Genomic DNA, 22,324 nt, shown 5'->3' with positions numbered 1-22,324 from the left:
ATACAGGCTTCTCACTGTGGTGGCTTCTCTTGTTGCGGAGCACGGGCTCTAGGTGTGCAGGCTTCAGTAGTTGTGGCACACGGGCTCAGTAGTTGTGGTTCGCGGGCTCAGTAGTTGTGGCACGTGGGCTTAGTTGCTCCATGGCATGTGGGATCTTCCCGGACCAGGGATCGAATCTCTGTCCCCTGTGTTGGCAGGCGGATTCTTAACCACTGCACCACCAGGGAAGCCCCCTCAATTTCTTCATTTGCCAAATAAGGGATAAAAAACAATCCTTCCCTCAAAGCGTTGGGTCAGGGCGACCCGAGTGACTTTATATGACATGCTGGCCCAGCCCTTGGGCATGTTATTATTATTTTTTCCTAACGACACAAACATTAACTTCTTCCAAATTGAGGGTCTACTGAGCCAGCCCCTTCACAGACATCGTCTCACTGAATCTTCCCACAGCCGCTGGAGGCGGGTGTGCTCCCACGGCACAGCTAGTGATCAGGAAGATAAGGACACTTGCCCAGGGGTACACAGCTGGGGAGATGTGATATAAACCCCAGTCCTGGCTGCATACTCATACTCTTAATCACTTCTCTTTAAAAAATAGGACAAGCTAAAGGGAAGAAATACACCCGCCACCCCCATTGTTCACACAGGCTGGAGCAGTTTCTCCTCCCTGGTACCGCTGACATTGTGGACTGGCTGGCTGGCTGGCTGCTCTGGGGGTGCTCTGTGCCCTGTAGGATGGTTAGCACCGCTGGTCCCTACCCATCGGATGCCAGTAGCACCCCTACAGTTGTGACAACCAAAATGTCTCCAGACACTGCCAAGTGTCCCAGGGAGGGGGCAGCCCCTTGTCCAGAACTGGTTGGAGTGAGGGTGTTAGAATACTGGAGTGTTTCTTTCTGGATTTCTTTTCCTACATTCACACACACACACACACACACACACACACACACACACACACGGCATTCTTGACTGCTCCTCAGATTCAAGGACCCCTGCGCCCTTCCCTAGGACCCCCCAGGGGTCAGGACTGTAGCAGCTGCAACTGACTTGCAGCCCGGCCATGAAGCAGATAATCCTGAGTTGCTCAGACACCCATTCGAGCCCCCATCATCCACTTACCAGCTGTGTGTCTTGGGCCAATGGCATCCCTCTCTGAGCCTCAGGGTCCCTGCCGACTCCCCTCCTCCCGCACCAGGGCTGTGCTGGCCTCCAGGAACTCGGGCCAGGAAGGTGCTTGGCTGTACCAAGTGTCCAGTCACGGGTGCCGCTTTTGTGATTAATCTGAACAGAGCTGTGTTGGGTGTGGAGACCACCACACACAGCCCTTGCAGATCCAGCCCTGCCTGGCTGGTGTCTGCCTCCCTGGGCCTTGCTCAGAGCCCCCCAGGGTCACTGCTCTGCCAGGCTTGAGGGTCACATATCTATAGTTTCACAGGAAGCACTGGCCTTGGGTAAAAATGTCACAGGACGTCAGCCTAGTGGATCCGGTCCTGGGCTGGGAGTGGGCAGGGAGGTTAAAGTATTCCTCCTGGGGCTGGGTTTTTTCCGGGGGGACTCAGGGCTCTGAGTCATGGCCTGTGGTCAGGCTGAGGGGACTGAGGCTCAGGGGCCAGCAAACAGCCCAAGGTCACCCAGCATTGTCAGCATCTCCCACCACCTCAGGGCCTTTGGGAAGGGTGGGGTCAGTGGAGACACCATGTGAAAAAAACACACATCCTCTAATCAATGGCACACAGTGTCAGCATCCACCCACTTCTTACTTGCTCTCCTGGGAATGCCCAGGGTGGTCCCATCCTCCCCTCCCTACCTCCCTACCTGGGGTCTGTCTCCATCTCTTCCCTGGTCCCCTGTTCCACCCTTGCCCCATGGCCTGCAGCAAGAGGAACTCCGTGAAAACCTGAGTCACATCTGTTTCTCCTCTGCACAGCTCCCATCTCCCTCAGAGGAAAATGTGAATCTTTACAATGCCCTGCCTGATCTGTCCCTTGTCTCCTGGACCTCATCCTCTCCCTCCTCCCCCTCACTCACTCTGTATAGCTGCACTGGCCTCCTGCTGTTTCTCCAATAAATAAGGCATGTTTCTGCCTCAGGGCCTTTGCACTGGCTGTTTCCTCTGCCAGAAAGATTCTTCCTGCCCCACACCCCGCTGTCCACATGATTCAATTCCCTACCTTTTTCAAGTCTGTATTCAAATACCACCTTCTCAAATATCAGGGCTTCCCTGCCCTACTCCTATCACCAGCACTCCCCACCCTGCTTTAGTTTCCTCCATAGAATTGATCACCAACCAATATTCTACATAATTGAATTTTCACTTGTTTATTGTTTCTCCCTGCTCCCTACACCATTACCACACCCAGAATGTCAATTTCATGAGGGCAGGTGTTTCTGCCTGTTCTTCTCCCTGCTGTATCCACTGGGCCCACAGTAGGTGCTCATTAAATACTTGTTGAATGAATAAATGTGGAAGCGTGGATGCTGAAGTGTCCCTGGGTTAACTGGGAAGCTCCAGGGAGCTCTATGGTTTGAAATCACCCTGTAAACTGTAGAGTGCAATGCTCCCTGACATCCATGGCTGGGTAAGCATGTTCTCAGGTGGGGTTTGTGAGAAAGGGGCAGCTGGGGGTCCTGGGTGTTTACAGTCAGATTCCCAGAGCTGGGTGATGATCAGGGGCCCAGGCAAGAGGGGGAGGCATGGGGGCTCCTGGGTCTGGCTTTAGGCTTCTGACCACAGTGTCAAGTTTGTGGAGTGAGAAAGGTCAGGAAGGCAGTGAGAACAGTGTGGCCGGAAGTGGCCAGCCCCGTCTTCTGGCCTGAATTATCTGGGAAGAAAAATAATCACATTCCAAAGAACCCATGGCTTGGGCGCCGGAGCCACTGCGGGGGCTGAGGGTGGGGTGCAGGGCTGGCCTGGGCAGGTGGTGGCCCTGCCTGAGGCTCAGAAAAGTCAAATCATCAGCTCAGGGTGACCCAGGGGTACTAGGATTTAGACCAAGCTGGGGGAGATGCCCCCCAATTGTGAATGGCTGGGGCATGGTAGCAGGGTATGACTCCTTGGGAGGGGAGACCACTGCTCTAGTCTGCAGTGCCCCTCATGGACTCCTGGAGCTGGCTGAGCCATCACTTCGTTCCAGGCAGTGTTCATTCCCATCCCCCAGGCCCTGGTGGGGGCAACTGGGCCAACAGTGGCGACCGCTATGCTACAAGACACAGATAGAACCTGAAAGATTGGACAGCCCTTCTTAGGATGGTCCCAAGGCCCAACCTGGGGAGGATGTTGGTGATTGATAATAATAGCAATAATAATCGCTATATTGTGTTTTAGACACTTTCTTGTACTCTCATTTAACCCTCACATCACCCTATGCGGAGGCCACTATCATTCTTCCCATCACAGCTGTCCTCGAGGGTCTGAGGGGTCTGCCTCCATCTCATCCTCCTCACTCCTACAGCCGACACACTCACATACTCTGCTCCAGCCACAGTGGCCTCCTTGATGTTCCTTTCTCCCACCGATCTCATGCCTGCCTCAGGACCTTTGCACCAGCTGCTCCCTCTGCCAATTCTTTCTCCAGTGAGCACTCAGCTCAGATGTCATTCCTTAGAGGTCATCTCTGACCACCCATGTAAAGCAGCTCCCACCCTTTCTCCTCTCTACCACATCAGCTCACTGTACTGTTCTTTTCTTTTGGCCACGCCACTCGGCTTGTGGGATCTTAGTTCCCCAACCAGAGATTGAACCCAGGCCCGGCAGTGAAAGTGCTGAGTCCTAACCACTGGACCCCCAGGGAATTCCATCACTGTACTGTTCTTATTGTCCTGATCCAGTTGTGAAATTATCTTGTTTATTCATTATTTCTTTACTCTCTGTCTCCCATGCCTGGAATGACGGCAGAGATTTTCTGTCCTGTCCATTTCTGCATCCCCAGTGCCTGGCACAGAGGATGCCCTCACAATACTTGTTGGACGAGCAAGAGTCAGACAGACAAGACAGATGTATCCTCACTCTGTGTGCTGTTCATGACTGGATGTGCCAACCTTGCCACCCTTTAAGAAAGATCTCATTTCATCCGGGCTGGACCCCAGCCCAGGGCAAAAGTGGGGTGGGGGCTTCTGTAGCCCCCAGATCACTGCCTTCCTCTGAGGAAAGGCCTGATGTTCCTGGAACATCCTGCCCACCCTGGCCCAGGGAAGTCAGATATCAGCTCAGCTTCCCTCTCCACCCCACACCCCTGGATAAACCACGTGGACTCTGGCCCAGTGTTTAGGCCACAAAAAAAGTGGGCTCAAGCCAGATTGGGGGGTGATACCTGGGGCTGTGCAAGGGCCTTTCCAGCCAGAGATGGGACTGGAAAATTTCCAGCCAGGCTGTGTATGAGGCCAGAGTGTATGGGGAGAGGCCTGTGACCAAGCTGCTGACACCAGAGCAGAGGCAGCTAGATTTGGGCAAGCCCTGGGTCTGTTCATTCATTCATCAGCTGTTGCCTCCCCAGTGCCCGGAACAGGGCCTGGCACAGCACATCCATGTGTTCACTGATCCATCCTGGGGTGACATGTATCTTCCCACCCCAGGGCCCTTGCTCTTGCGGTTCCCTTCACCGGGAACTGTCCACTCTGCCAGGTTCTGGGCACAGAAGCTCCTCCGCACATTTGGAGTTACCTCCTCAGAAAGGCCCTCCCTGCCCATTGCTGCCTTCCCATCCCGTGCTCTTACTGGGGTATTTCAGATACGTGCTTCCTGCTTTGAAATGACATTGCGAATTCACTTTGTCTCTTCTATTCCAATGTTAGCTCAAAAGACAGGGACTTTTGGTTTGTTTTGTTCTCTGCTGTGACTCCAGTACAGAGATCAGCACATAGAAAATGTTCAATAAATGTTTGTTGAATAAATGAATGAACGAACAAATCAGTGGATGAAAGTTCCACTGGGAAAGCTCGGGGATAAGGTTTGGCTCCTAACCCAGATGTAGGAGGTGACCTGTAAACTGAGGCCTGAAGGAGGAGGATAGGGTGGGCAGGCGAAGAAAGGAGGGGACGTGGTTTTTTCTCAAAATGCCTTTCTCCAAGGGAGAGTTAAAAGGTAGCTTGGAGGTAGTAACTGGTGATTAAAATTTAAAAAGCCTTTAATCCATTGACACCATAAAAATTGAGATATTTTACTAAATCTTTTTTTTGCGGTACGCGGGCCTCTCACTGTTGTGGCCTCTCCCGTTGTGGAGCACAGGTTCCGGACGTGCAGGCCCAGCGGCCATGGCTCACGGGCCCAGCCGCTCCACGGCATGTGGGATCTTCCCGGACCGGGGCACGAACCCGCGTCCCCTGCATCGGTAGGCGGACTCTCAACTACTGCGCCACCAGTGAAGCCCAAGATATTTTACTAAATCTTGATGTCTGGCTTTTCTCTCAAAAAACTGAAAGATGTGGCCAACCTGAGCCCTCCTTCCTGAGGCAAAAAGTTCAGTTTCCCAGTTTGTAGCAGCCCTTATCAGGCCCCTGAAGCATTTGTTGGCGACCCCTGAAGCCAGAGACCGCCTTGGCATCGCTGCAGGACCCCACCATGAACACCCAGGCTGGGCGCCATTGGCGACGGCCTTCTGGACCGTAGCTCAGCCTGGGTAAACTGTGGCTGGTAACGCGGGTACACTGGGTCCTCCAGGTAGGTATGGGGTTGGGCGGTGGTTGTGCATCCCCTCCCCGGGTCTCTTGCAGGCTCCCCCTGCGCCAAATGCACACACCCAGACGCCTGAGCGCCAGCTCAGAAGTGGTGCCTCCATACCCAGAGCTCACATCTGTTCCCTCTTCCACTCCAGCCCTGCCCAACCCCTCCAAGCCGGCGCATTAGTCTGCAGCGCGCGAGCGCCCTCTGCTAGCGCAGAGCGGGCGCGCAGACCTGAGCCCAAACCGAGAACCCCGGCGCCGGGAGACCTGGGGAGTTTCACTTCGGTGGAACGGGGTGATTTAACGGTAGCTTAAAGGGTTTGCTGTGTGCCAAGGACTGTGAGAATCTCACTACACGTAAGACCTCATGTAATTATTAGAACAATCCTGCTGGGAGTTCCCTGGCGGTCCAGTGGTTGGGACTCCTTCGTGAGGGGAATTAAGACCCCTCCTGCTGCGGGGCGCGGCCAAAAAAAAAAAAAAAAAATCCTATGAAGTGGATACAGAGAGGCTAAGGAAACTGCTCAGGGCCACACAGCCCGTAGGCGGAGCTGGGGTTGGCGCACTTGACTCCGGGTCATGCGCTGAGATCCCCTGAGTTAGAGAGATTCCGTGAAGATCTCACTTCCGTTCCCTCACTCGTGTCTTCAAACTGCCACGCTCCTTAGCCATTCCACCTGTTTGTCTACCCCACAGTCCACTCAGTACATGGTGGCCCACCGGGACCCTTCCCTCATCACTGCCGATGGCCTGGAGAGGAAGGCTGAGGCCCCGCTCTGGAGAATAATTCACGTGCTCACTGAACACATTCCGACTTCGTCCCAGGCACTGCCCTCGGCACTGGAGACAGAGCCGTGGATAAGCCAGATGAGGCAGCTACCTGCATGACGCCCATTCCAGTGAGGGAAAGAGGAATAACTAACCCAATAAATCAGCTTGTTAGATATTAATAATTGCCAGGAACAAAACACAGGCAGTGAGGACAGAGAGACGGCGTGGCTACTTCAGATGGGGCCCAGCCTCTCTCAGGAGGATACGCGTGACCTGCATTCCGAGTGATGGGAGTCAGCCCCACAGAGCCGAGAGGGAAGACATCCTAGGTGTGGGAAGTGGCCTGTGGGGGATGGGGACAGAGCTGAGAGCCCTGGGAGGTGACGGGGACTTGGGCCAGGAAGATGGTGGTAGACATGAGAACTGGCTCTTGGAAGCAAGAGGTTTCTCAAGTATCAACTTAGTGCACTGGCCAACTTAGTTGGCACATGGTCTGCACTTTTCAAAGCCCTGCTGGGGGCAGTACACATCAGAACACAGAACACACACCAACGTCACCCAGGCAGCTCTGGGTGGTGTCAGGAAGCCACTCTGCTGGCCAGGTGCCTATCTTCAACCCTACTCATCCATGGGACGCTGGAGTGGACAGGCCTCGAGGAGGGACTGAAAACGTCCCCAACTGACCACAGGGAAGGGTTTCTGATCTGAGCTACTGTACCACAGGGTCCTCGGTGGCCGGTGAAGGTGGCCACCCATCGGCTGACCCTGCCAAGCCACACAGAGCCATCTGTGTATGCTTCAAATGACCGTCTGGGCAGCGAGAACTCCTTTATGGAAGGCACCTTTACAGATCAGGAGGGAAAAGTAACAAAGATGAGAGGGAAAAAAGGACTTTTCAACTCAAGAAAAGACAGCCTCACACATAAGAAAATGCACATGAAACTGAAATAGCATGTTCAGCTCAAAGATGGGCTGGCGAAGAAGTATGAGCATAGAGAAAGGGAGAAGTAACCTGTCCTGCATTGTTGGTGGGAGGAGGCAACTTGAAAATGACAAAATTAAAAATGCCCACGTCCTTGGATGGAGAAGTCCACTTCTGGGACTTTGCTCCACTGATGTAGGCGCACGTGTGCCCTGAGGCTGGTGAGCAGCAGCAAAACGTCAGAGGCGACCTCAGCGTCACCAGTAAGGCCCTGGTCACTGGGGCTGGCACACTGTGTACTGGGTGCTCAGCAGCTGTTTCAGAACTACAGGGCGGTTCCCTAGATGCTGCTCTGCAGGGGCCTTGAGAGGTTCTGTTAGAGAGAAAAAGGTCTGGAGCAAGAGCAAAGTGGAGGCCACATTCCCAGTTACATTAACAACAACAACAAAATACAGTGGGTGAGGAGAGGGGGAGGGGGGCACGGCTTGCACATGCGTGCTTGATGTCAGAGGGACCCAGATACCCAGGGCTTCACCTTGAGAGGATGGGTCAGAAGCGGCGGGAACTTCATCTTCCATTCTATTCCCTTGTGTTGTTTGAAGTACAGTCTAGGTTCATGTAGTCTCTCTTTAGTAAAAATTAAAATGGGGTCTCCAGCTCAGATTTCTCCTCATAGTGTAAGGGGCAGGTTAATTTTTTTTAGCAGGGGATGGGATGTGGTCTCTGTCCTTCACTGCCTGGGTGGCTGCCACCCCTGTCCTTATCACAACTGACAAGACACCCTACTTCTCGCCAAACCTAAAATGGACACTTTTACGCCTTAACGTTTCTGGAACTGGGACGTTCCTTACGATCAGTAGCGTCTTGCCCTTGTGATTGGCAGCATTTTTTTTCTTGGTAGTACATAAAATAATGGTGCATCTCACAGCGGACGGCATCTCAGACTCAATGAAATGTGGGTCTGTTTCCCGGGGATCCGGCGGCAGCCCAGTGTTACTTGGCACCTTCCACCTGGGCCACAGGTAGTGCTGCCCACGCTCTGGGGACCCACTGCACGTCCCTGGGCAAAGCTTCCAGGACTGCAGGCCTCCCAGAGGTCAAAGGCCACCAAGATGACAACCCTGGGAGGACAAGATACAGCTGGTGATGGAGCCTTATGTTTGGAGGCCTCAGCTGTGACCTGCAAGCTGCGATGTACTGTTCTACATGGGAATGGAAAAAGTGTATCAGTTTGACACACTAATGTTGGGAGACTTCACATAAAAATCTGTATCAGAAAGATTACACCTAAAATTAATATATTAATAATACTGTAAATCAACTATACTCCAATTAAAAAAAAAAAAGATCCGGCATTCACTCAGCCCACATCCCCAGCACTGAGGAGCACCTTCATCAGACATGTGCCGGAACCCCAAAGATATGGACAGTGCCTTCCTGTTCACGGTGCCAGGCAGCAGCAGCGAGGCTGGCACTAAGTGCAAAGACGTCCCCTCTTCCAAGGCCACCTGCAGCCAACGTGCCAACAGCTCTAAAACACAGCAGCCAACTTTATGTAATCGCCATGAGAAAGCCTTTGAGGTACGCCCAGGTGTCACCCCTATAGCTCAGAGCCATGTGCTGCCCATAGAGCCCACCCCAGTATCTCATTTCTCACGTGGAAAGAAGAGATGCTTTCACATGCTGCCCTTCCTTAGAATGTTCTCCTCTGCTGAAGTCCTTGACACCATGTCCCAAGTCCTTCACGGGGTTCTGTGGATCAGGCAAAGGCAAGGAAAGGGAACGTGACTGAGTGTCCACTTGCCATGGGGGGGAAGGGCAAGAGGACAGGCAGGGACTGGCTGGTAGCCAGACAGAGGAGCAGACACTCCGCAGGGCCCATGCCGTTGACTCAACACAATCCACGTTGCTACATCACAACCGGAGGCAGCGGTGGCACCTCCACTCGAAGGGCCTAAGAACTTTCTCAGCAGAGAAGCAGCTCAAGGGCACTGCCCTCACCACAAGGTCGTGGTCAGAGGTCACGTGGCAGTGGAGACCCCTTGCTGGTTTGCTGTAGGTCAATCAGAAGGGGTGTGCTTCCCCCCCAGCATTGTCAGGTCACTGTGAAGACCTCTCCGCTCGGTGCAGTTCTGCACAGTGAAAAGGAACAGTGGAAGTATTTTCTCTCAAGAGCAAAGACCTGGCAGGAGCTGGGGATCGGAGGCCACCTGGCGAAAGAAGTGCTCTCTCTGCACCTCAGACGAGCGCTTCTTCTCTGCCCTAAGTTTAGGCTATAAACTTAAGACCACCTGTGAACGCACCAGCAAAGATAAGGAGCAAATCACACGACATATGTGTGGGACATAACCACAGACCAAAGGTTCAAACGGTTGTCACAGTAGGTTCTGGTTGAGTTCCTGAAGCTCTAGGCCCAGTTCCCTGTAGCCCGCTAAGAGGGTAACAGGTGCAGAGTCTCGGATTTCAGATGGGACTTGTTTCCTCTCTGGAAGTCACTGCACAGAAGAGCTGCCGCCCTGACTCTGCTTTGGGGCTTTCCAGTAGAACTTTGAAATAATTCTAGAATCTCCCGTCTTCTTTCTCCCTTGAGAGAACTGACTGAGGGTGAAGAGCCCACAAATGTCTCCGGCCCGATCCCCTTTCAGGGGAGCCTGAAAGGCAGCGACTCGCTCCAGAGGACAGATTCGTAAGGACCATGTGGCAGAAATTCTGGCAGCACCTTCTGGAGGGTGGCGTGTTAGGAACAACCCGATGCCCTCCATGAAGTCAGGTCCGGCCCCAACGGCCACAAGGGATGACCCGGCTCCTGGCACAGGACACCAAGGTGGTGCCTACTGGTGGCTGGGACCACAGCAGAAGTGCAAATCCTAAGTAAAAACAGCTGCGACATGTTCCCACTCCTCACACAGGAGAGGGTAGACAGACTGTCAATCAGATCAAAACTCTTGTTTCAAACACTAGAAACACATGGGAAAATTCTATTTTCTTTTCCAACCAGAAGACAACTACCTCCAGCCAATAAGTAGGTACTAGTGGAGACTTAGCAGCTAGGGTCCCACAAAGCTACTTATAATTTTTTAAAAATTAATTAATTAATTTACTTATTTTTGGCTGTGTTGGGTCTTCATTTCCATGCAAGGGCTTTCTCTAGTTGCGGCGAGTGGGGGTTACTCTTCATCGCGGTGCGCAGGCCTCTCACTGTCGCGGCCTCTCTTGTTGCGGAGCACAAACTCCAGACGTGCAGGCTCAGTAGTTGTGGCTCACGGGCCTAGTTGCTCCGCGGCATGTGGGATCTTCCCAGACCAGGGCTCGAACCCGTGTCCCCTGCATTGGCAGGGAGATTCTCAACCACTGCGCCACCAGGGAAGCCCCCAACAAAGCTAATTAAATCAAAGGAAAGAGGGGAAACCACAACCCTTTTTTTCACTCAATCTTTTATGGCAGGGGTTGGCAAACTATGGTCTATGGGCCAAATCTGGCCCACTGCCTGGTTTCGTACGGCCCCTCAAATGAAGAAAGATTTTTATAGATGAACATTTGCAATAGATTTGGTAATAAGGAATACTTTGAATCCCAATTAAATGTTATCCCCTAAAAAAAGCATTTCATTCTTCTTAGTATACTTGTAACATTATAAAAACTGTACTCAATTATGATGTTTCGAATTTCATCCAAAAAATTGTGGAAATTTGTTTTCTCTCTTGTTACATAAATACTCACATAATTTCTTTGATTTTGCCTCTTGGACGATAAAGCCTAACTATTTGGGAATTCCCTGGCGGTCCAGTGGTTAGGACTCCGCGCTCTCACTGTCGAGGGCCTGGGTTCAATCCCTGGTCGGGGAACTAAGATCCCACAAGCCGTGCGGCACGGCCAAAGAAAGAAAGAAAGATAAAAAGCCTAAATATTTACTGACTTGGGCCCATCATAGGAAACGTTTGCCGACCCCTGCTTTAGGAGGTCAAATTGAATCCCAAAGACATTAAATTCTATTACTGAATAAATTATATGCCAAGAGGAAGAAGAGCACAGCTTCTTAAATATTAACGCACACTTTTTATTATATTAAAATCAGGCAATGGTCTGACAATAAAAAGTCTAGCTATGGAATACTGTTATGTTAAACTTTACTTACAGGATGTTAAATCCTTAGAACTAAGGTTTTCCCCAGAAAAAGATGAATGGAAACATCAATTGCTTTTCAGACTTGATAGCTGCTGCTTCAAAAGGTGGCTTTACACAAACACTAAGTTAAAAAAAAAAAAACCTTAGAACACAATGAATTGCTTTTATTTCGGTATGCGTCCAACATCTCAGCATTTAGTGGTCCTGAACAGAAAAGTGGAAAAACGCAGCCATTGGCCAGGAATTCCGGGGATCTGCCGTGCACACCGAGTTCTTTCTTATCCCTGCTGAGGACCGAGAGAAGCAGCAGCACCGAAACCAAAGTGTGCACCGAGTTCATGGTTCTTTTTGTTCCAGTTGTCAGATTCCAAACTAGACTCAAATGGATTGCAAGGATGACCAAATGAGAGCCCTGTTTAAAACTTCTTCAATTTTTAAAAGCTAAAGCAATTACAGGAAAAGAAAATTCATTCAGAGGGATCGTGTGTGCTTACAAGTGTCTTCTGTGGCCTTTCTCCAAGTTTAACCACCAAGGACTTTGAGAGCTGGCAGGTCTGTGACCCTGGTGACTGTTCTGTTCACCTTATCAAAACCTGAGCTAAGTAAACGTATCAGCTGATGATGACAGCAGAGGGTGGCAGGGCTGAGAACCCAATATTCATTCCCCAGGCTGGTGGAGAGTAAGTAAGTGTGGTTCCAAAACTAAATGAGGGAGGTCAGATATGCTTTCCAACCTTACCTGATGGCTTCTGGCCAAAGCAAGGAAGTGTCATGGAAAGTGTTGGGTGGTGATGGTGCAAAAAGGGACTTGAGGAGGAGGAAGGACAAAGCAGCACCCCTCGATTAAGGTGGAGGGAGAAGATATGGGGAAAGCCCTGAATTCCTCACCAAAGGCCAATTTCAGAGGGGAGCCGAGGGGGTTACAATCTATGCTTCGGCCAAGGGTGGTAATGGAGAGTGGGAAGAGGATGGTGGCTTGGAAGGGGGTCAGCATTTAAGACTTAAAGAAAGAAACCAGGGGTGCAGACGAAGCATCCCCCACACCCAGCAGGAGTCCCACAGGCTGTGACCTGAAACCCTTACATCTACTCTAAGAAGCCACCCCAAGCTGGAGGGCTGTTGCAGGGAGGGAGGAGGCAGGGGGAGGGGAAGGGGAGAAGGCAGAGACCCCAGGCCATGTAATCAGCAGCAAGGTGATTGCGTGGTGTGTCTTTTCACAGTTGAGTTAGATGTGCCCCACCGGTTATGATGGGAATCAATTTAAATATACTTTCTTGATCCCAGAAGTTCAACTATGTGGACAGTGGTTACACTTGACAGGATGATTTGTTATAGCACAACTTATATATTTCAAATGGACAAAAAATTAGTATCATTTACAGTATCTTAAGATAAACTGCCTTTGAATGGGAGCTTCCTTTCCAGTACTTTGAGGTCTACAAGACGTATCTAGAAAATTTACTACTGTGGAAAATGAAGACTGCTTAAATCGAATGGGGGGTAGGGGAGGGCCTGTGGTTTTTCTTTTTGATTAATTGCTGTAACACTGTCCTTCAGGAGGCTGAGGGAGTTTCATATTTTCTTTAGACATCATTAGGCGCCGAAGCTCTTGCAGGACAACTTTGATGCTATATGAATTCTGCCATTTTGCTAGCACTGATATGGCTCTTGGGTCCACCTACAGAAAGGCAAACAAAGAACAAAGTACTGTCAGGCTCTCAAACAAAAGAAAAGTTGTATGCTGGAGCTAAGCTACAGCAGAAATGTGAGTAAAATGCATTTTTCAAGTTGAACATGCTGATCACACAGTGGTATCTGACATGCAGAATACCCACAGGATTCCCTCCCTCCAGTTAGTCTGTTTTTCCCTTTTTGTGTCCCAAACCCTCACTGTGTGGGAGAAGGAAATTATGAATAAGTAAAGCCACCTTTAGAGAAATGGCACTCACACTTGGTGAGACTCAACCCAACTGGCTCTGAAACAACGACCTGAGCTGCCCCTGGGCTGGCTGCTGCTACTGCTCAGGGCCTGTCCTCTCTCAACGTTACGCCCGGGTCGTGGACGATGAAGAGGTACAGGGCAGTAGGGAGAGCACAAGCAACGGGTGGCGAGGACCCAGGCTCTGATGACAAGGGCCTTCCTCAGAGTCATACCCTCTCAAGTTAGTGTAGCATTCCCCAAGAAATTTCCCAGAGTGTGAGTTGAGTCCTGGGTTCAGGACTTCAGGTGGAACTCAAAGACAACACTAAACACTGAACACAGTAACAAGGCTCATCTCTTTTCAATTTTCTTACAAGTCTTCTGAATACCTCAAAACAGAAGGCTTACTAGCTCATGCAATGCTAATATGCAGCACCCTTTAATACTTGCTGATCTCCCCTCTGAACAAGAGAGCAGGCCTCAGAGGCTCAAAAACCTTTGGCAAGCAACATACGGAGGAAGAATTTACCAACTTTGCTTTGTTTTTGTAATATTTATCATTGCTGTTACTGCCTTCTTATGACAAATGAGACTGGTTCCCATTTATGGCAATGCAAATGGTGGTAAAAATAAGTTAAAACAGCAAGACCATTAGAGGAAAAAAATAGTATGTCGTCCCCAAATAAGGCCCATGAGGTAAAAGTGTGACCTCGGGCAAGATCTTTCACCTCGGTTTCCTCACCTCTCTACTTCTTGGGTGTATATCAGGAGGACTGAATGAGCTCTTATCTCAAAGTGACCGGCATAGTGCTGAGAAATACAGGCCAGAGTAAATGCCACGTAAGTTGTAGTTAAACACAATTGGGAAACAGGCCCTCACCCCAAATCTGCACATGTTCATACTGCAATATATTTTATCATCAAATAACCAATTAACATATGGACTCCGGCCCAAAGTGCCCCTGATAATATTAAAGTACAAAGCATTTTTCAGAGAACCCCAGAGAACAAGTAGGGGCAGGAAAAACAACTTACCACTCCATTAGAACTATTAACTCCATTCATATTAATTTTTGTTACAAATCTTACAAAGGGGGGTGCTTCTGGGTATTTAGGTCCACATTCTATTTTAAGGCTGTATATTCGGTTTTCATAAATTGTCTGGAAAAAAAAAGGGTACAGCCATGTCAGGCAATTACAAAGAATTCAAAAAGGTAGAACTTCTGAAACCTCATTTATTCCTGACTGCAGAACTGGTGCATCTGCTTCCATTACACAAAGTCTACTTGTTATTTGATAAGTTAGCAGTAATTAGTCCTTACACTGGTGTATATGAATCCTGGCCTGGGGGGGAATATAAAGAAGGCGGAACATTTAAGCTAGTTATCACTGAAGTTTCATGCTAGTATTATTAAGCCCAATCAGATGGAGTTGTTTTTATGTGAATTTTTCTACGCTCTGGGAAATGGTGTGTAAGAGGCATTCTTCATTCTGGGAAGGCACACCAGATGTCTACTCATGCGGGGATCATCAGCCAGTGCATTAAATACCACCATGTACAAAGCACAGAACAGGTAACTCTTGAGAGAACTTCAAAACGAAGCACAAGTTGGGGGTGGGGGAGAGACAGGAGAGTCACTTCCCACTTCGTCACCACTTTGGGGCTGTGCTCTGTGAAAGGGATCTCAGCTGTAGGTGCGATCATCTCTCCCTGCTGTTTTTACGATAACCTGAGAGATTACTGGCATTTAGTATGTGAGGTGGGGAGCCAAGGATGCCAGACCTGCACCGGAAAAAAACAGTCCTTCTCCAAATGCCAACTGTGCCTCTGTTGAGAAACACTGGAAAGGTCCGATCCCCTAAAGCCAATGAACTTTTCTCTTTAACTTCCACCCAGTGAACAGCAGAACGTGCTGATTTTCCCAGGCTGTTCCTTCTGCCTAGAGTGCCGTGCCCCCACCTGAACTACTTCACAACCTTCAAGACCCAGTTCAAACATCATATGAAACAGAAGGCTACTTCACAAGTTTTCTGTCTTATATGAAGTTGCATTATCATCATTTGCATGTCTGAAGACCACAACAGGGGGTGACAGCTCCCCATCAGACTGGCCCCCTTGAGGGCAAGGACCACCCTTCTCTGGGTTCCCCTCTCAGGCACCAGTGCCCCTTCCTCACTGCATGCTGCATGAGAAGTTGCTCCTCTGTAAACAGTGACATCTAGCGGTCTTTGGGGGGAATAAATTAAAGAAGATGTGATTTAAATGCTTGAAAACATTATGTCTAAATAGTGGCCCGTCCCTAATTTAAAAACTCGGACATATATTAATATTTTAAAATTCAGAAGGCAGTCTTAATATACGCATAGAAACTTTTCACATCCACTTAACAGGGACCCCAGCCTATAACAAAATCAAAAATCAATTCTGGATTTCCACCCACCCTCAAGATGCCCCCCTCTCTTCTTCCCTCATAAGTAGCAGCACCATCCAGCAGTTAAAGCAAAAACCTAGCAGCCAGCCACGACTCCCCTCTTCCTCACCCCTTACCTCTCAATCGTCAAAAGGTCTCAGCTTCTACCTCCAGAAGAGATCCCACACCCACCCACTTTCCTCCACCACCGCACCTCATCTGAATCACCCCAAGTCTCTGCCTTCTCCCTCGCTCCCCTAGCATCTGCTCCCCACACAGCAGCCTGACTGACCTTTCAAAACCAGAAACCGTTCCTGTGGCTTAACCCCTCCAATGGTTTCCTGGTGACCTAAGAAAGGAAGCCCCAGTTCCTGGATCGGACCCTGTGCACCCCTGCCTTTCTCTCCGTTTATTCTTCTCCCTCCTCATCCAGCCCCAGGTCCTCTCTCCTCGGGGCCCTAATACCAGCTGCCCCACCGCACACTGCAGCTCACTCCTCTCAGCGTCCTCCTGAGCCCTCGTCTGAAGACTGACTCCTAGTCCTGTGTCTGACACCCCTCACTAAACTCATAACAAGGAGGGCAGGGGCCTCAACTGAACTGATATTCAGCTGTTTGTTGAATGAATGAATGTTGCTCTTTACGCTTTTATAAAAGGAACACCTTGTTGCAATTAAGGAGTTTCCTCAGAGAAACAAAAACTCACTCAGTAAACGTAACAAGCAGGAAGCGGAGTGGCACGGTTTCTGTACAGATTTATGGAAAATATGGTAAAAGGTCCAGCCTCAGCGCCTAACACAGTCTCACACTCAATAAATATCTGTTGACTGCATGGATCCCAAATTCATCTCTGGGTGTGTCCTGCATTCCTGCTCACTGGCTTTGTCACACAATTCAAAGACAATTTCTTACATAAAAAACTCCCTGGGGGCTCACAGTAATTACCAAAATCACAAAGTCTGTTAAAATATTTGACACTACATTTTGGAGGCTCTGATGCGCCGATTTATTCACCTGCCAGCATGGTTTTTGGCTTATCAGTGTTGATAAGAGGTCACTGATCACTCTATTAACAACAGCATCAAAATGGTTAAGAAGGTAAGCAGTTTAGTAATAGGACTCTGATCATTACATAGATTAAATCTTAACGTTACCCTTGACACTATGAAAGTCTAATATAAGAACATGCATGCTATGACTAACTTAGAACAAGAGGAATATTGAATTTCTCACCACTTATGTTCAACTGGCAATTTCATTGGAACACAGTGAAAAGTGCCTCAAGCCAAGTGAGCAGAGACACTGAAGGGTCACTAAACAGCCCAAAGCAAAACAGTTATAGAAAATGAGGTTCTGGTTTTCTTCTCTTTTGTTTACGAGGGCTCCAAGGACCTGCTAAAAAGGTTTCATTGAAGAAAGGAAATGTGCCTGAAGGAGAACTGCTAGAACATTCTGTCTCCGTGAGGAACACTGCTCTCTTTAAGATTCAATATTTGATCATGGAACAACTTTGCTGTCATGGCTTGAGCTTCATGGGGCAACTTGGCAGTGCCTATCAACATGTTGAAACAGGAGTGCTCAGACCAGCAAGACCATTTCTAGGAATTTCCTACAGACGGGCTCGTACAAAAAGGTGAAGCACTGTTTAGTTATTTTTGATACTGCAGACAATCTAAATGTCCACCTGCAAGAGACTGACTAAACAAATAAGGCATACTCCTGTAACTGCATACTCTGTAGCCTTTTCAAAGGCTGAGGCCCAGACACACACACACACACACACACACACACACACACGCATGCACGCACGCACGCACACACCCCTGCAAAGGATGCCAAGACATAGCTCTTGGTATAGCCAGCAAGTTGCAGATTATGTACAACCTATAGAAGCAGACAGACACCTCCCACCAACTCTGGATATATTTATGTGTACATAGGCTGTTTCATCCATTGATCACTACATGCCCAGAGCCTAGAGATCACAAACTTTTCTTGGGCCTAAAATATATATGTGAGATAATCCTAGCCTGATCATGAGGAAAACATCAGACCAATTCAAACAGGGAGACAGTCTACAAAATATTTGACCAGTACTCCTCCAGACTGTCAAGGACAACAAAACCAAGAAAACCCTGAAACTGTTACAGGCACAAGGAGCCTAGGACATGACAACAAAACATAATGTGGTATATTGGATAGGATTCTAGAACAGAAAACAGACATAAGGTAAAAGCTAAGGACACCTGAATAAATTATGGACTTCAGTTAATAATGCATCAATATTGGTTCATTGGTTGTACTAATATGTTAACAATAAGGGAAACTGGGGTAGGGTGGTGTATACCAGAACTTTCTTTCTACGCCACCTTTGCAACTTTTCTGTAAATCTGAAAGTATTATAAAATACAATGAATGTTTGCTTATTTATCTATTTATATTGCAGTATAGTTGACTGACAATATTAGTTTCAGGCGTACAACACAGTGACTCAATATTTTTATAGATTATACTCCATGTAAAGTTATTATAAAATATTGGCTACATTCTCTGTACATACAATACACCCTTGTAGCTTTACTTATTTTATACACAGTAGTTTGTATCTCTTAATCCCCTACCCCTATTTTGCCCATCCTCCCTTCTCTCTCCCTACTGGTAACCACTAGTGTGTTCTCTGTATCTGTGAGTCTGTTTTGGTTTTGTTATATTCATTTGCTTGTTTTTTAGATTCCACATAAAAGTGTTGCCACACAGTATTTGTCTTTCTCTAACTTATTTCACTAAGCATAACCCCCTCCAGGTCCATCCATGTAGTTTCAAATGGCAAAATTTCATTCTTTTAAAATGTATTTCTAAGATGTATGAGATATGAGAAAAGGAAAAAGGTATTGGCTGCAAAAATATGCAAAGCACAAAATCTAAATTAATATATAAAAGAAAGATGACACTAGGTGAACTAGTCAACCACTACTCAGTTCAAATCTGATAGTTACATAAAAAGTATGTTTAATGTGCAATGTGGGCATATGCTATGCTAGAATAAAGGATGGGCCCTCTAAAAAAGGGAGACCAGGTAGAGACTGAGAAGATCTCAACAACTTAGGACATGGACAGGTAGTAAATGTACAGGAAGAGGTGTGAGAGGAGATGCATCGAACTACTGTTCACAGTTAATCTGGGGAGGAAAGTGGGGATTTGAAAGTTCGGGAAAAGCTGGGGAAAAAAGACACCACGCTAGGATTTTTTAACAGAGTATTTAATATAGGGAATCGGTTAAACAGGTATCACTGGACTGAAAAAAGCTTTAAAAGAGGAGCCTGAACTAACACAGAGGTAGTAACCGCAGGGAGCAGGTATCACCTCTGGGTTAGCTAAGGCTTATTATTCCCTTTGTTCCCCCTTAAGGCTGGGGGTGCAAAGGAACAAAGCTGGAGTTGATCAGATCTAGAGGCTCAGAGGAAGAGGGCTCCAGAGTTGAACCCAGATCTCTAAGGAGGGGGTGCTGCGAGGCTGATGCTGGGGGTACCCCCAAAAGCTGGAGGCTGGAACCCACTGCTGATGCCAGGATGAAGGGCAATTACCAGAGTGGCACAGACAGAACAAGAGGCAAACAGGAAGGAACAAGTCTCTTCTCTCCGCCTTACAGGCTCTCTCCTGTGTCCTGATTGGTGGAGCCTAACGGGAAGCCAGCTGACAAAGGAAAAATGTAGTTTGCAGAGTGCCAGCCCCAGGATCCAAAGCAGAGCAGGGAAAGGTGGGCTTGGAGCTTACTAACCAGCACCTGCACACACCCCTCTGAACAGTGACAACACACAATTTTCCTCTGTACAAAAACTCTCTTCCCATCAGTCAGGGTATCCTTCTGAGTGAGCCATAGGTCCCTCTGAAGGCAATATTAATTATTCATTTCTCTAATTCAATCATAGTGCCACATGAATATTCTACAGCCTAAAGACTAACACAATCCTAATAGAAAATAAAAAGGTGAAAGGAGGCATTTGCTTCTTCCCATTTGCTTTCTGTTCCCACCAATGTGAGTCTGGCACGAGGCCCTCATCCTGGCAGCAAGAGCTGTCTCTGGTCTCCAGCTTCTGGCCTTTCAGTGCTCCTCCAAGCAGCTCTGCTGGGCCCCACAGGAACTAACAGCAGAGGGCATCTGTCCTCCAAGTGTTAGGTTTCCAGGGCCCCAGCCTCTCCTGACCCATCCCCCCAGACCCAGGCGGTGTTGATTGCTTTGTGTTATCTTTGTGTTCCACCAGCGTGCTTTTTTGGCTTTTTTCCGTCCAACACCTATTTGATCAACTTCCTATATTAAATTCTCTCTGTTGAAATACCTGTATGGTTTCTCTGCCTGACTGACATAAAGAATTAAAGGGAACAAAGTGAATTGCTTACTCTGTACTGTTTGAAAAACTTCACCAGAATATATTCATTTATCAGACATGTAACTTAAAGCTTTTAAAAAAGAGACGGATCAATATGCACTGATATGGAAAGATGTCCACCATCTGCTAAGGGGGAAAAAAAAATAAAGCTGCAAAACATTAAGCATAGCAAGGTCTCATTTTTATTAAAAAGGATATGTACTTGTTTGTGTACCCACAGCAAATGCCAGTAGAAACACACCACACACCAAATGATCAGTTTTTTTCTGTGGGGAGTATAATGAAATGGGGAAAGGATCACTTTCCTTTTACTTCACACACTCCTGGAATTCTGTTTGTCCTTAAGCATGCATACAACACTTTTAGATAAGTATGTGTATAAATACACACCTACACTCTAACCCACACATAAAAACACTATCTTGGAGAACCCCAGAGGTATTAACAGTGCTTCTCAACCAGGGTAATTTCTGTCCCTGTCCCACTCCTGAAGTGGTGGGAGTCAGGCAACACCTGGAGACACTTATGACTGTCACCACAGGGTTGGGGAGGTGCTTCTGGCATCTAGTGAGGAGACACCAGGGATGCTGCTGAACATCCTCTAATGCAAAGGACAGCTCCAAAACAAAGAATGACCCAGCCCAATATGCCAATAGTGCCAAGGCTGAGAAACTTTGCTCTATAACCTGGCTAGTGTTACCACCTCACGGTCAGAGTAGAAAGACTCCACGTCTAATGCTGTGGACAGTCGCATGTTTGCCAGAATTTTGCAAGAGGCACTTGGATGGGAAGCTTTACTTTTAGGTTTGGAGGACTTGCTTTCAAAAAAAAAAAAAAAAAGATATATATATATATTTTTTTCAAATAGCTAACACACACATATGATTAAAGCATAAAGAGTACAAAAATACAGTGAAAAATAAGCCTCCTTTCCACCCTGACCCCAGCCAGCAATCCCTTTTGAACGTAACTACTGTCATCAGCTTCTTTTATGTTTTCCAAAAGTATTCGAAGCACAAGTATATGTCTGGCCTCTTCCTCTTCCCTCACCCACCCCCACCCCAAGTGACAGCACAGCCTGTATACTGCTTTGTACCTTTTTTCACTTAAATATCATGGAGATCCTCCATTTCAGCACGTATAAATCTGTCTCATTCTTTTGAAAAGCTAAACAGTATATAATATGGTCCACTGAAAGATACTGAGGTGCTTTCCAATATTTTGCTACTATTGAAAACACTGCATGAAATAATTTTGTACATACAGGCTTTTGGGCAATACATTCAAGAAAAGCTGAGTAAATTCCTAGCAGAACTGCTGGATCATATGGTATATGCCTTTTAAATACTGGTGGAGGATTTTAGGTAATACAATAACAAAAATACAACAGGGACGTGAGTTACTCAGAGCTCTATTTAGATGCTTTAATAATTAGCTTGATATTCCAGATGCACAGCATATACCCTGTATGTTAATCATAAAACAGATTGGTCACAGGAAGCACCTAGAAGCAGGTAGCTCCTTTTGACTTTGCTTTTAACCTTGGGGAGCCAGGGCAATAGAAACTATAGGGGTAAAAAGACACAATAACAAGTATTGGTGAGGGAGCAGAGAAACTGATACCCTCACGCATTGCTGGTGGGAATGTAAAGTGGTGCAGTGCAGCCACTTTGGAAAACAGTTTGCCAGTTGTTTAAAAATGTTAAACAGAGTTATCATATGATCCAACAATTCCACTCCTATGTATATACTTAAGAGAACTGAAAACATCTGTCCACATAAAAACCTGTACACAAATGTTCATAGCAGTATTATTCATAATATGCAAGAAGTGGAAAAAATCCAAATGTCCATCAATTAATTAATGGATAAACAAAATATGGTATCTCCATACAAAAGAATATTATTCAGCCATAAAAAGGAATGAACTACTGATAAGTGCTATAACATGAACGAATCCTGAAAACATTATGCTAAGTAAAAGCCAGTCACAAAAGACCACATATTAATTCCAATTACATGAAATGTCCAGAACAGGCAAATGCATAGATACAGAAAGTAAACAGTGATTGTCAAGGGTGAGGAGTGAGCGGGTGGAAGGCAGAATGGGAGTGACTGCCAAAGGGTAT

At 47.7% G+C, this 22,324-nt stretch overlaps 1 protein-coding gene across 4 annotated transcripts in view; it reads right to left on the bottom strand.

The window, feature by feature from the left end:
* Nucleotides 1-11,619: 11,619 nt before the first annotated feature.
* Nucleotides 11,620-22,324, bottom strand: part of UBE2V1 (ubiquitin conjugating enzyme E2 V1) — a 31,243-nt gene continuing 20,538 nt past the window's right edge. For 3 of the 4 annotated variants that reach the window (XM_004282897.4, XM_033411190.2, XM_033411191.2), the window contains 2 exons: nucleotides 14,433-14,558; nucleotides 11,620-13,154 (listed from right to left, as the gene is read on the bottom strand). In XM_004282897.4, the coding sequence (XP_004282945.1) occupies nucleotides 13,008-13,154; nucleotides 14,433-14,558 (273 nt within the window). In that variant the 3' untranslated portion in view covers nucleotides 11,620-13,007. The remainder of the gene's footprint in view (nucleotides 13,155-14,432; nucleotides 14,559-22,324) is intronic. The other variant, XM_012537827.3, reaches the window with a different exon arrangement.

Source organism: Orcinus orca, chromosome 16, assembly GCF_937001465.1.
Source record: "Orcinus orca chromosome 16, mOrcOrc1.1, whole genome shotgun sequence".
Taxonomy (NCBI): Eukaryota; Metazoa; Chordata; class Mammalia; order Artiodactyla; family Delphinidae; genus Orcinus; species Orcinus orca.
Note: the sequence above shows the minus strand (reverse complement) of the source record. Positions and strands in the feature narration are given on the sequence as shown.